General features: G+C 41.0%; 1 protein-coding gene across 3 annotated transcripts in view; it reads right to left on the reverse strand.

The window, feature by feature from the left end:
* Nucleotides 1-840: 840 nt before the first annotated feature.
* The window catches only part of TDRD3 (tudor domain containing 3), a 224449-nt gene continuing 209897 nt past the window's right edge, over nucleotides 841-15392 (reverse strand). For 2 of the 3 annotated variants that reach the window (XM_090024671.1, XM_090024687.1), the window contains exons 13-14: nucleotides 8296-8429; nucleotides 841-1086 (exon numbers count right to left, since the gene is read on the reverse strand). In XM_090024671.1, the coding sequence (XP_089880797.1) occupies nucleotides 8313-8429 (117 nt within the window). In that variant the 3' untranslated portion in view covers nucleotides 841-1086; nucleotides 8296-8312. The remainder of the gene's footprint in view (nucleotides 1087-8295; nucleotides 8430-15392) is intronic. The other variant, XM_090024665.1, reaches the window with a different exon arrangement.

Genomic DNA, 15392 nt, shown 5'->3' on the forward strand with positions numbered 1-15392 from the left:
GCAAATCTATTCACAAATATAGTCCAGACATTGTGATTCACTTTACATGTATTGTGAAGTGTTGACCCTGAAAACTAATGGATATGCTAACTTTAAAGTTTGGCTGCAATGGGGATGCCTCTGATAGCACTGAAGCAAATCTGTAAGCATACAATAAATTATATACTGTATATACTATATGAATTCAATTACAGCATACTTTCCCTGGTAGATTGAAAGCTCCTGATGAATTTTGCATACCAAGAAATTTAGTAGAGAGTGGTCCAGCTCCTGCTGCCCAGGAAATCATGACTACTTACACTTTCATACTTACCTCTTGAAATTCACCCCTGTATACTGAACCAGCACAAAATATAAGATATCATTTCACTCTTACTAATATCAAAATTAAGCTTAATTTGGACATGGGTAGACTGCAAATCCTGTACTTGTCCCATGCACAAGACTTTAATTTCAACATACTACATACTCTTCAGTGCATATAACACAAATATATGGATTAAAATGAAATGCAGATTCCCCAAAGGGGGCCAATTTCTCTTCTAACAATGTGCAATAAAAGGCAAATTCTGAAATATTAAGAAAGCTAGTATTTAATAATCAGTCATTCAACCATTCAAGTATATTTCTAAGGTCTCATCTAGGACAATTAGCAGGGATATTTTAACATGTTTTATAAAAGCTACCCTAAAAATAATTTAATGTGAAAGGCCCAATCCTGCCTTTTGAGAACAATTTTGCTATTTACTCTAATGGAAGGAAGACTGAAACAAAGAACATTCCAAATGCAATAAAAAGCATAAAGCATAAAGCTCAGTAAAAAGTACAAGGCAAAGAATGGAATAGTGCACTGTGGTTTTATTGATGGCAGCAATAACAATTTGCTTCTTTCATCTGTAAAAAGTACTTTGCTTCAAACAACTAGAACTTTTAAAAAGTCTCTTTTGCGTGGTCATTTCTGAGTTTGTCCTGATCACGCCAGCCTTCTGTATTGCATCTTATTCCTTACGAAAAGTCAGTTCTTCTAGATGTCTTGAGCAACATGGGGCTGTCAGCGAGACAGTGACTTTTCTTCTGAGAAAACTGCTAAATGAAAAGATAAGACATGTAATCAACCAACATCTCTGCCTTTTGAGCAATGATCACTTTATCCCTATTTTTCAGCCAAAAGAATACGTATAGACGCTCAGCGTTAGGCTGGTGCTGTAGCCATGATGGTCCAGGAATTATGCAAAAGGCAAGCTTTTAAATGCAAAACATTTTTCTTCAGCTGGCCTGAGGAATGCCTTGCATTAGAAAGCTTGTCTAACTTTATTCCAACTATACACTTGATCCAATAAAAGATATCACCCCCCCCCGCAAAATATGCCTATCATATCTTAAACTGCATTTATAAGGAAATACCATATTTACTCAAATATAAAAGATGACCTTCTGATAATTAAATGAAAAATGTCTGTTTAATATGATTTCCAGGTATAGAATTTAATTACTGGAGGTTTGCCTTGAATTTGTTCCCCTTCCACTAATATAGAAGGGAAAATAAATTTGGGGGAAGGAGGTTCAGGTGGCCCACTTGCCCTCTGTCACCCAACTTTTTCTCCCTGCAGCTACTGCCAGACGCTACTCTCCCTGAGCACAGGGAAGTGATGACCAAATCTGTAATAATAATAGACTTAGTCTGTCTGTCAGGAGCACTCTAATTGGTTGACTCAGCAGCCAATCACAATGCTTACTGAAACAACCAGAGTGCTCTGAACAGACAGAATAAGCGGTGTTACAGGCAGTCCTCAATTTACGACTTTGAGTTGCAATGAACGTCACTTACCATTATAAGTTGACACCTCTTTCTGACATTCCAACATGGGTTTCATCTTTACGACAGCTGATACTACATGTTGCTGCTAAGTGATGGAAGGGGAGGGGAAAGGGGCATGGTGGGGCAGATCAACGCCCCCTGTGGTGAGGGAGGGACTGAGATAAGCGCTGCCCAGCCAGGGCTGGGTGGGCGTGGGGCAGCTCCTGGCACTGCATGCTGGTAGCTCAACCATCAGTTCCCACTGGTGCTCCCACCGCTAGTCCAGGTGGGCATAGCGTGTGCCCACCAATCTGGTCGGGGGGGGGGTGCGCAGGCGGGCCAAGGCTGCATTGGATTGCACTCCAGGCAGGCGGCAGGGGTGTATGTGTATAAATAACCAAAAACATTTTGGAAGTAAACTATTTAAATGAACCCAAGTCCCATTTTCAAATAATTGGTCAAGCATTTAGGAACTTAAATCTTTTAGCATTTAAAAAGTCTTAATTTAAGGGCATGGCAAACATGTGTAGCAACTACTATGATCTGTTACATCTGCCTGAGCTTCTGGCAATACAAGTGAACTAAATCACCCTAACTTTGATTCTGAATGAAACAGGGTTAAACCTGGAGGTACTGTTATGCTTATATTGCTACATGAAACTTGCAAACATAACAGTTGTATTGCTATCAAAGGATACTGATACATGCCATCATGGCATGTATCAGTATCCTTTGATAGCAATACAATTGTTACACCTTTCTAAACTCTGATTTGCTTTTGCAAATGGGATGCAGGCATTAAAAAAAATACCTCTCTTTTAAAGCTTTAAAAATTTTTTATTATAATTTCAGCATGCTATTTAATGCTTCTACAGAAGCTGTTTAATGCTTGTACAAAATTAAACTGTACATAAAATGCATAAAGAATACAAACTACTTCCTTGAGGAGCAATAACTAACTAACCGTGTAGGGTTAGGGAGAAACATAGAAAGGCAAATTAAGATGAAGCTAACCCTCAATGAGTTTCTTACATTTACCTTTAATGAAACTTCTAAATGGAACAATTATCAGGTTTTCACTCCATGCCAAAACAGTATCAAATTATGCCTTTCAGATGAAATGCCACCCCATTAAAAGTTATAAGAAGCAACAGAAAGAAAGAAATATATTTCTAGCCTCTGTACCTCTGATGTCATCTACAAACAGGACAACATTTAGAGCCTTTCACCTATTACATTAGATCAAGCTCACACAGTCCTTTCATTGTTCAAAGGATTTATCAGCAAACACCTTTTGGGAAACCTCACTGCATTACAGAGACCAGGAGGAATAAGTTTGAAGACTTACCTGGAAATATTACAAAATATATAAGCTTAAATATAAGCATTCACTGACCTCATATAAATACTACATTTACTTGATTCTAAGATGAGGTTTTTCTCCCACCATTGAACATAGGGAAAAAAGCCCATCCCAGAATCAAGTAGGAGGCCGGTTAGGGGCAAGAGAGGAGAAAGGCAGCTGCTGTGGCTCAGGCTCCAGCCCCTACCCAGGGTTGACGCCATACCTGCAGCTGCTGTCTGCCCACCCCAGCATCACCAGCTCAATCCTGCAGCCTTTTCTTCACATGCAGTCCCACCCAGGCTCTGTTCCCTCACCGGACCCTTTCCCTCCCCTTACCCTTTCTCCACACTGCCAGGCTCTCCAACTCAGTTCCATAGCAGCGGTACACAGCATGACTGGATGCTGGAGGCATGCTTAGTGCCCCAGGATAGAACAGGGTGAAGCCTACCAATGCGGAGCAAAGGTTAAAATGCAGGAGAAGGGAGTACGGGAGGGTGAAGTCAGGGGGGGAATAAGGAGCAGATGCTGCAGGGGGCAGATGTGGCAGAGGGACAGGCACAAGCAGCACGGGCAAGCTGCTTGACCTCCCCACATCACCTGCCTCCCCACTGCCTGCCTCTTGCAGCAGAGGGAGGGATTTATTAGAGGCAACCCTCCAATAATTAGATACTATACATGGAAAAATTACAAGAAATTAATACATTTTCCATGCATAGAATCTAATTATTGTAGAGGGTTGTCTTAAAATCAGAAACATCTCAGACTTGAGTAAGTATGGTAAATCTCCCCCCTAATTAATGAATTCACTCAGACAGCCAAATAATTAAGTGTGATTTGGTTTTAAGTAATTCATTTCTGGTGTAAAAGTGGATCATATTTTATTATATTTCATATTATATTCTTACTCATAATTAGTTTTGTTTGGTATTGAAACCTTATATGCTATGTTTTATATTTTAAACAGTGTATATGTAATCATAATTCTTGACGTTTCTCCTTATAACAGGCAAAAAGAACAAGTCAATTCTTTTCATCTACATATCAGTCAGTCTGCTAATTACATTGTCTCATGGTCAATTGCTGTCAATGGCAAAGAATATTAGATGCTCATAATCTCCATTATGCTTGATATTTGTTTTGCATGGATGCAAATGCAAAATACCATCTTGTATTAAGACTGATAATGTTAGTTGGTTAGTTAGTTAGACCAACACCCAAATATTTTTCAAGTTTTTAACAGACTTTAAGCTGCCAGTGGCCATATTCTGTATTTGGCCTATAACCCCACTTTTGAATGACAAATAGCTACTGGAAGTATCTTCCTTGAGCAGATTTTCAAGTAAATAGCTTCTGGGCAGAAATAAGGGAGAGAAAATATCTCATTTCTTGAGCTGAGAAATGGTGTTTTAAGTTGTGAGGATGAAAAATAGCAAGAGTTTTAAACATACTAGGATAATTAATTTAAGATGTCATTTAAAAAACAAATACTTTTTGAAAAATTGTACTCAACCTCACAAGATGTTTTTAAAATTGCTCCTGATTTTCTTTTAAAATCAAGTATAGAGTTTTAAAAATATACATTAACTCCTAGAGTGCATTTTGTTGTAAAGTTCACACCTAAACGTAGCCATCTCCCATAAGAACCGCATTTGGGATTTTAGAAAAGTGTTAGGTAGATGGTGTTTGTCACACTTGATCAGACTAACTAATCATCTAAACCAATATCCTGTCTCTCTCTCTCTAGCCAGTAAGAGAGTCTTCCAAAGAAGGGTACAGCAAATCCAGTGAGAGTAATTATAGAATAACCTACCTACTAGAAAATTTTACTCTTAACTCTCATCATTCAGTAATTTGCTCATCTTAAAATAAGGGGGTTATTAGCCCCATTAAAAAAGGTCCGATTCAAATACCCTGGTCCTCTAAGGCTTCTAAGTGGCACTTTTAAGCACCTTATTCAATAAATAGAATTCTATTTCAACTTACACATCAGCCACAAAAACATTAAAGCATCTATTTTTGTTAGTCACCCCCATTTTTGCCTGTAACAACTGCTAGATGACTAAACTCAGCCTAGTGTACATGCTCAATTAATATCAAATGGCTACCCAGACTTCTGAATACTACTAGAACTCTAGAATGCACCTAGCCTCTGCACAAGCCTCATTCTTTAGACAGCCAAAAACCAGCTGAAGCTGGGTAGAAGTAGGAGACGGACACACAAATATTTTTCACAATAACCTTAAGAGTACTCTTCCAGAAAGTGTGAGATGTAGATTTCTACCTCCCTCCTCCTCAGCTACAGGAGTGCTAAAACCATAGTTCCCTAACCACAACAGGTAATGAACTCAGTAGGGCTGAGGACATCTTCCATTGCTCTTGTTGAAGCTGGTCTACTTCATGGAAGAATACAGGAGTCAGACAGGGAGCGAGCAAGATGGAACCTGACTACAGTCCAGGGAAGAGGACACCTCTGTGGGAGGGAGGAAGTCATGAGATCTGCTTCCTGCTCCAACATGCTTTTTATGCATTTTGCACTAAATAGTTATTGGATGAAATATGCAAGCAACATAGAAGTCAAATCCTTAGGCCTCAAAACCCTTAGAAGATAAAACTTGCGGTGGTGCTAAAACTGGTATATGTAGAGCTATGTGGAAGATGCAGAGAAATACCAACAAAGCTACTTGCAAAAGCCAACTAAGTTCTTGCTTAGTAAAACTAATTACTCAAAATTCAGGTGCAAGGCAAAGAGATGTATTATGAATACTCACAAAAGATGGTGAGACTTAAGTAAGCTCTCTTTGCCCATGACAGACATTTGATCAACATTTAAAGATTTAAAATATTTTCTAGGTCCAAGAATAGAAGGAATGTAAACAGGCACAAAATACTTGATGACCAGGGACCCTGGTATTCTCTGATTTTTAAAAAAATGCCAGTTTTTGGATTTAAAAAAGGAACCTAAAGTCCACATTTCCCTATGATTAAAATGAAACACCTGTGTGTGTGAATGTGTGTATTGGTGGCATTTCTTTTTAATTATGGAAACGTGGATTTTGGGTTACTTTTTTAATTAAAAAATTGGGAACTTTTTTTAGTCAGAGAAAACCAGAATCCCTGTGGAAGACTCAAGAGTTCACTGTTTTATTCTTTTAACTGACTAATATTATGCTTGCTTGCTTTTTTGAGATTGTGTGGTTTCTTTTAAATTAGTGTAAATGCCAGACACATTTTCCAGGGATCAGTCATCTGAATGTTTAAAATGCTAAATTAATAAATTATAGCTGCAAACAAGCATTTATGAAAGCTTCAAACAATGGTGAAGATTTTAGGCCCTGCTTTATGCTGAAATTGGGCAGCCATTCACTAACTAGATAAGGACAAAGTTGTCTCCAAATGCAGGAGTTGTGGGCTCTCTTGCAGGGGTTAGTAAGTCTTAAAGAAACTGAAGTCTAGACTTTTAGATGAAGGTAGGCAAGACTGAAATCAGTAAGTTATGGGCCCATGTATCTGAAGGGAGAATTTGACCTTATGGGCAAGAAATGAAGGAAGAGATATCTGGCTAAGAAAAAAAAACCTGAAAGTAAACAGAAGGAATCAAGGGGACGGCTACTTTCTTCGTATATGCGCATATAAAGCACTTATCAATGCAAACATATCAAGCAAGAATGATCATCCATCATGAGCAGTTTTTCAAAAGCGTAACTGGCGGGGCATGGGGTTTGTTTCAGTTTTTTCTATTTTTCCTGTAGGATACTGTGAATCATTTTTCCAGCACATATTATAAAGACAGAAACCTATTCCATCCTCTATAATGTACTTCAGTATTCCCAAGAGTATATAGAACAAAAATTCCAAAATATGGTTTAATATATCTAGTTGCAAGAAATTATTTCTGAATTAGACAGCAACTACAAAAGTTAAAAGATTATGTATTATTCTGTTCTATTAATCAACTTGATAAAATACTATAAAAATAAAAAACTTCTGAAGATAGAATAGTTATTAAATCAATTATTTTAAAAAGTTAACAACACAAAATACATATACTAAGCTGTAAAAATATCTATGTGCTAAGCACTGAATTTTGACCTCACGTCTTATAATTAGGGATCTACCTACGTTGTGCTGGAAGTGTGCTGCACAGAGACTCCTTTAACCTTGCTCTTTTTGTTGCACTCCCTTCCCCACCACCGATTGGCCAAGGGAACTTGATGGCCCTGCCATTCATGATTGGCCAGGAGGCAAAAACCTTTATTTTAAACAGGCCACAGTTTTTGCCTCCTGCTGCTTGTTACTGATTGGCTGGAAGGCAAAACCTGTGGCATATATAAAACTGTCTACTTTACCTCTCAGCTGATCAGGAGTTGTTAACAGTGAGACTGCCAGGGCCCCACTCCCAAATCAGAAGCTAAGGGAGATTGGGGGAGCATGTATGGTGAAAAGAACAAGGAACCACTGTGCAGCACACTTCTGGCATGATTTAGGTAGATCCCTACTTAAAATACCTTTGAAGAATTCCATGATTCCAATATAAAGCAGGCTATATCATGAACAGCAAAAGCTTTGTCATCCGGCACCCATGGTGAATGGAGGGGGCTGGATAACAAAAATATGCCGGTTAAGTGAGAGGCTCGAACAGGCATCTTTACCTGTTCAGGCCACCGCCCCTCCTGCTGCATCGCCGCCTCTCCTGCAGGCTCGGAGGCTCAGTGAGGGGAACCCGGCGCAGGCTGCTTTGCCCCAGTCCGTGGGGGCTCAGCAAAACCGGAAGTGCCACGGCGGGGACTTCCAGTTTCGCTTTTACCTCGCAAGCCAGCATGCTGGTTAATAGAGCATGCTGGCTTGTAGGGTGCCAGTTAAGGCAGCTTTTACTATATTATTGTTTGTTTATTAAATTTTTTATGAGAAACACCCATCTTTGAGGAACTCTGACCAGTAAAACTGTGCCTTTATAAATTACTGTATTTTATTTCATTTCTTCAATCTATTCATTAATGTAGTGTGGTAGAACTCAAGGCATTAACAAAGTTCCAATAACATATCGCATAAAGATTTTCCTTTCCTTTAACTGAGTAACAGTAAGGTATGGACCCATTCAACATAATTTGTTGAAATCAAAACCACAAATAATATTTTCCTACAATATATTTACCTTTATATTTCCTATATTCAGTTTCTAGCCCTTGGGGGTTGATAAAATTGTTGGGTAGGTCGTGTAGACCGTCTTGGTTGACCATCACCTCCTCTGCGGAACTCTAGAGTTTGCTCATAAGTTTCTTCTTCCTCCTGTAGGTAAACAAAATTATTTTAAATGCACAAGTATGTTATTACATTAAACACAAACAAATTGTTGTTTTGCACTGATCATCACTTAGGGAAACAACCACTGACATCAAAACTCTTAGTCTACTTTATCAAAATTAAGAAATTAGATAAATAGCCCCTATTTAGACAAAAAACGTAAATCAGATAAATAGCTCCCATCTACTAGACAGACAAGTCTCAAAACTGGAGCTCACAAGTAGGAGAAAAAGCAGAAAAGTATAATTAAACTGGAATAGTATCAAAACTTTCATCATCAATGTGAGACTCCCATACATAATAATGCAAAAGTGTTCTATTTATTGTAATAAACTGCTTAATGTCAAGAATTTAAGCAATCTCCACTGGGTAAACTTACTGCTTAATGTTACTTACTCTAACTCTGATAAGGACCAGGATGGGGGTAAGTTAGGAGACAATTAGCAGCAAATGAATTTGCCTTGGGGCTGTGTGTGTGTGGGGGGGGTGCATGTGCACCCACACATACATACCTGCACAAATACACAGAAACATACAAACTTCAAATTAAAATTTTAAAACAGGCATGTCAGGCTCTTATTCAGTGCCTGGAAATTTAAGTTACTGCCATAACCCGAGTGTGATTTGCCCAGGGTTTTAGTCCAATGCCCATAATTAATCTCATGGTTAAATTATAATGGGTTATATGAATTCTTTCAGTCCAGTGAAATTTGTGATTAGTGCTTATAAAACCTTTGAAAAAAAAATTAATAAAAAGGCAAAAATGCTGGTGATGAGTAGGTAAGGGGAGAGGATGTCTGAGGGACTTAAGCTCTCCCAACTGTTTTATGTGATGATATAGCCCTTCTTCCCGTCAACTTCTTAGTGCAGACAACCCCACTTAGCACTGTTAACCGGTTCCCAAAAAACTGGAGCGTTAAGAGAAACAGCGTTAAGGCAAACCAAAAGTTTTTGACAAACCAAAATGGTGACAGTGAGCGTTATAATGAAATTCGCTGAGCACTAAGTGGAATTGGGTATCAATGTAAAATGAGCATTATAGCAAAATAGTGTTAAGTGAAGCAACATTAAGTGGAGGCTGCCTGTACCTAACTTTAGTAATATTTAACTTTTAGCAGGGCATATTTTTAATTATTTTTGCTTCAACTTTTATATTACAGATTAAATAAATGCCTTGGACATTACACACATTTATAAAAATGCACAGAATTAGTAGGGTATAATAAGTTCCTTCCGATCCCAATTTAAATCTAGGGTGTCACTCTTCATGAAGAGTTGTCAACTTGGCTTAATATGGTAGGCTTTTCCTAGTCCGAGATCTGGATATTATCAGGGTTTTACCATTTACGCAAACCTCCCCCACAAATAGAAATTCTTTTCCCAATGTGATACAAACAACAAACTGAAGGAGGATAACATTGGCAAATACATCAACAAAGGTTGGAAAAATCAACCCTAAAGAGATGAGACATAAGCAAAATGTGAATGAGATTAAAAGTCAGAAAATTCAAGCTATGAAATCTGGGAAGAATTCAGTAATACAGATTTGAGGCAGGAGATGAGAGAGAGGCAGGCTAAGAGAGCCCTACTGGCAATAGTGTACTGTAAATTAATTATGAGTTTTGCCAGATATAGTAATGATAAAAATAGCCCTTATATAAAACAGAGGCATCAAGTAATGGCAAAGGGAGGTATTTACATCCAGAATATTGCATTCAGTCTGAGGCACCTTAATACAAGAAAGCTAGTGACAAATTACAGTGAATTTTGAGAAGAGCAACAAAAATGATTAAGGAGCTGGAGATGCTTATTTATGAAGGAAGATTAAAATACCTAACTATATAGTTTGGTTAATAGGTAAAAAGTTAGCTGTCTACATTATTTAAAGGTGTAACACTAAGGATAAGAATTCTTTTTTTCAGTTTACTCAAAAGGCTATAATCAGGAGAAACAGAACCTCCAAAAAAGAGGAAGTTATAAGATGAATATCAGAAATCATTCCCTAATCACAAGATCTATTAAATATCATCCAATTGAAAGTGGTAGAGACAATTATTTTTAGGATGGGTTGAAAGACTGAACTGGAATGGAAGAGGTACTAGAAACTCTTTTTGAAGAAAATCCTGCTCTACAGACTGGCAGCATGGCTTCACTATTCATTTTTAAGTCTGGTCCTATGATGCCTTAAAGAAGAATATACTATGGTACAAACAAAGGGCATTCAACAAAACTTCTGCACTGAAAAGTTTCGTGAAAAGCAGAATAATGAGATTCTGAAAAGTTGTAAAAGTTGTACTCTGAGATGCCTAAACAACATCTGATCCGAGCATGGATATATTCTTACCCCGACTGATGAGGGGCTATTTTTGGTTGATCCTAACTCAGTCTGGATTCATCCATGTCTGGCCAACAGGAGGGAAACCTGAAGAGCTGATTTCAGAACTAAACTGAATGATCCATAAGTTATTTTAGAAATAGTTATTTCTATTGGTGGGACGCAACGCATGATTGGGCGGTGACTGTCAAGAACTATAGGCTGTACAGGAGGGACAGGATAGGAAAGAGAGGTGGGGGTGTGGCGCTCTATATTAAGGAGGAATACACATCCTCGTCAATTAGCAAGGAGTCAGGGGAGGGGCACTCTGAAGTGCTTTGGGTTAGAGTACAAGGCAGTCGAGGGGAAAGAATCTTAACGGTGGGAGTCTACTACAGACCTCCCAACCAGGGAGAAGAGCTTGATCAGGAATTCTTAGGTCAGCTCACAGAGGTAGTGAAGGCTAAAGATGTGGTAGTCATGGGGGACCTGAACTTCCCAGACATCTGCTGGGAACAACAGTCAGCCAGGTCTGAACGCTCACGTAGGTTCTTGGCCAGAGTGCAGGACCTCCATCTAACCCAGGAGGTGCACAGCCCCACCAGGGGAGACGCCTTGTTGGACCTAGTGCTGGCCATGGGTGATGACCTGGTGAGGGGGCTGCGGGTGCTCGACCACCTGGGCGACAGCGATCATCGCCTGCTGGAATTCACCATCCGGCGCAAGGTGGCAAAGGCATGCAGTAAGGCAGCGGCCCTAGATTTTAGGAGAGCAAACTTCAACGAGCTAAGGAGGATAGTTGGAGAAGCGCTGAGGTCCCGGAGGGGAGGGGACCCAGGTGTCCAAAGAGAGTGGTCGCTCCTTAAGGAGACGATCCTCCAAGCCCAAAGGAAGGTAATCCAAACAAGGATCAAAGGGAGCAGGAGAGCACACAAGCCTCCGTGGCTAACCAAAAGCATCCGGGAATGTCTCCTTGCTAAAAAGGAGACTTACACCCAATGGCAAGAAGGGGTCATCACCAGGGAGGACTATTCTGTAGTTGCTCAGGGATGTAGGGGGGCATTTAGGAATGCCAAGGCAGAGATGGAACTGGGCCTAGCTTCCCAGATTAAGGACAATAAGAAGTCCTTTTTTAAATACATAGGGGGTAAAAAGAAGGTCCCGGGTAATGTGGGGCCCTTGCAGGATGCGTTGGGAAACTTGGTCGTCACACCAGACGGCAAAGCTAACATGTTTAACGATTTCTTTGCCTCCGTCTTCCTAAGTAGGGACCAGAACAGCCACCTCCCTGCAGGGCCCGCCTTGGGCCCCGGAGGAGGCACACCTGGGCCATGGGTTAGCGAGGATTTAGTTAGGGAGCTTCTGGAGGGGTTGGACGTATTCAAGTCAGCCGGTCCGGTGATCTCCACCCTAGAGTTCTAAAGGAACTGGCCGAGGTCATTACAAGTCCCCTGGCACGGCTTTACGAGCACTCGTGGTGCTCTGGTGAGGTACCGGAGGACTGGAAGAGGGCCAATGTGGTCCCTATCTTCAAAAAAGGCAGGAAGGAGGACCCGGGAAACAATAGGCTGGTTAGTCTTACCTCGATCCTAGGCAAGATGTTAGAGAAAATTATTCTGGCACACATCCAGGAGGGGCCAGGAGGGCATGCTTAAGGGCAACCAACACAGGTTCATCAGTGGAAGGTCCTGTCAGACCAACCTGGTGGCCTTTTACGATCAGTTCACCAGATCATTAGATGCAGGGGTAGCAGTGGATATAGTCTTCCTGGACTTCCGGAAGGCTTTCGACACTGTCTCTCACCCCGTTCTCATTAAGAAACTGGGGGGTTGTGGTGTAGACACCCACACAGTCAAATGGGTTGCCAACTGGCTGGAGGGTCGCACCCAGAGGGTGGTAGTGTATGGGTTCTTCTTAACCTGGAAGGATGTGGGCAGTGGGGTTCCGCGGGGCTCGGTCCTCAGGCTCGCGCTGATCAACATCTTCATCAGTGATTTGGACGAGGGGGTAAAAAGCACCCTGTTCAAATTTGCTGATGACACTAAGATGTGGGGGGACGTGGGTACATTGGAAGGATGCAACAGGCTACAATCAGACCTCGACAGGTTACAAGGGTGGGCAGATGAGAATAGGATGGGTTTCAACACAGACAAGTGCAAGGTGATGCACCTCGGGAGGAACAACTGGCACCATGCCTACAGGTTAGGGAACTCCCCTCTTGTCAGCACGGAGGCGGAAAAGGATCTTGGGGTCATCACTGACTCCAAGATGAACATGGGTCGACAGTGTGGGGAGGCAGTTAGGAAGGTCAACCGCACCTTGTCATGCATCCACAGATGCATCTTGAGCAGGTCCAAAGAGGTGATTCTCCCCCTCTATGCGGCACAGGTCAGGCTGCAGTTGGAGGACTGCATCCAGTTCTGGGCACCACACTTCAAGAGGGATGTCGACAGCATGGAGAGGGTCCAGAGGAGGGCCACTCGTATGATCAGGGGACAACAGGGCAGGCCCTATGAGGAGAGGCTACGGGACCTGAACCTGTTCAGCCTCCAAAAGAGAACGTTGAGGGGGGATCTTGTGGCTTGTTATAAACTAGTCAGGGGGGATCAGCAGGTATTGGGGGAGTCACTGTTCCCCCAAGCACCACCAGGAGTGACCAGGAATAACGGTCACAAGCTGGCAGAGGGTAGGTTTAGGTTAGATATCAGGAGGCGCTACTTCACCGTCAGGGCGGCTAGGGTCTGGAACCAACTTCCAAGAGAAGTGGTGCAGTCTCCTACCCTGGGGGTGTTTAAGAGGAGGTTAGAAGAACATCTTGCTGGGGTTGTTTGACCCCAGTATTCTTTCCTGCCACGGTAGGGGGGTCGGACTAGATGATGTGCTCAGGTCCCTTCCGACCCTAGAAACTATGAAACTATAATTTTTATGTTCCTTCTTAGTGTTCTAGCTCTTAAGATGATGGTTCCTTTTGTATAGATTAGACAGAGCTAAATTTCCACAAACACAAATGAACCCGATTATCCTATAAGTGGAAGAATTGTCTAATATAACAGTTGAAGAGATGAAGGCTATAACGCACATGCAGTGAATCTAAATCTTACAAATTTACCATATTCAAAGGCTGAGTACTACCGAGTTCTGGGATAAGAACTAATTCAAACAGTGCACATGCATCTTGCAACACTACCATAACATCCTTCAAAAAAAAAAAACAAAAACAAAACAAAACAAAAAAACCAGCAACAAAAAAAACAGCAACAAAAAAAAAAACAAAACAAAAAACAAACACAGCATGAAGGTAGGTTGGAAAGGGTTAAATATTTTAAGGTCTTTCACAAGAAAAAGTACTCAATATTTTTTGAAATGACACATCCAATAACTTTTCACATTAATTTTAGTAAGAGCAGAAAGACAAATGTAGGAACGTGGAGTGGGAGAGGAAAAGGTAGTTATTTTCATCATCTGAATACCTGCTTCTATTTTATCTACAAGACAAACTACTGAAGTTATCCAATTAGTTCTATTAAAAGAAACACTGCCTTGAGTAAAAGATAGCACATAACCAAAAGCTGAGGAAGTAAACAGTCATTGGACAACCTTGTGTCTTAGCCAAAAATTATTGAAGAATATACATTGGAAACTAAGGATCTGTATATCTTGCCTTCTGCTGCCTGTACACATTGAAGGTTTGCATATTTTTCAGTTCATTTTTGCAAAGATTCTGGATAATTTTGCTGTTCACAAAAGATCTGCAACAAGACATACAGAACAGAGCCAGAATAGCTTTCACTGCAGATAAATCTGTCAGTGTTCAAGACTGGGTTTTTGGTTTAAGATACTTTGATGTAATTCTACTCTGAAGTATTTTCAGCTCTTAACTGGTCCTTTACACGAGTCTTGTGGTTAGGTCTGAGGATTAGGAATCATGAGGTTAAGGTTCTAATTCTGCCAAAAGCTTTTTTTTGGACTTTGGATAAGGTCACTTAAATAGTCTAGTACCTTTAGTTTTCTCATTTCCAAAAATGAGATAAAAATGCTTGCTTACCAAAAAAGGGTATAATTATCAATTAATTAAGGAAGTTTTTTGTAGTTTCTTCCTTCCATATTAAAAATGTTTCTAAAGTACTTCCCTTTAGTGCCCCCTTTTTTATTTTGGGTAAAGTGCACATCCCAGAGGCAGAAGAGTGGGGGGCATGCACTCCCAGAAGGGAAACCCCGAAAGTAAAGATTACTTGCCTGCTTTAGGGTTACGGACTCCAGAAGAGAGACGCCGACAAAAGAAGGCTGCATGGTTCGTCAGCTGCACCTATATATAGCTGAGGCTGGTGGATGATGTCACAGACGATCACTGGCCGGCCAGGATAAAAGCTGGCACCAGCTGGGAAGTGGCAAGAGCGAGAGAGGCAGCAGAGGCTGCGGATGCTCTCCATGTGCCTGCACAACAAAGGAAGCACCAATTGGGCAGGGACGCCCAGGCAGCACCAGCTGCTGAAGTACCCCATGCCGGTTACGGGCAGCACCGGCACGTGGGAAGAGACCCCGCTCCAGGAAGAGCACAGAGAAGATCTGACAATGGAGAATACTCCCCAAACCGGGCACGTATGGACTGGGTTGGGGGAAGGATAATTAGCCAC

The sequence above is a fragment of the Crocodylus siamensis genome, chromosome 1 (assembly GCF_052110815.1).
Source record: "Crocodylus siamensis isolate JL-2025a chromosome 1, ASM5211081v1, whole genome shotgun sequence".
Classification (NCBI taxonomy): domain Eukaryota; kingdom Metazoa; phylum Chordata; order Crocodylia; family Crocodylidae; genus Crocodylus; species Crocodylus siamensis.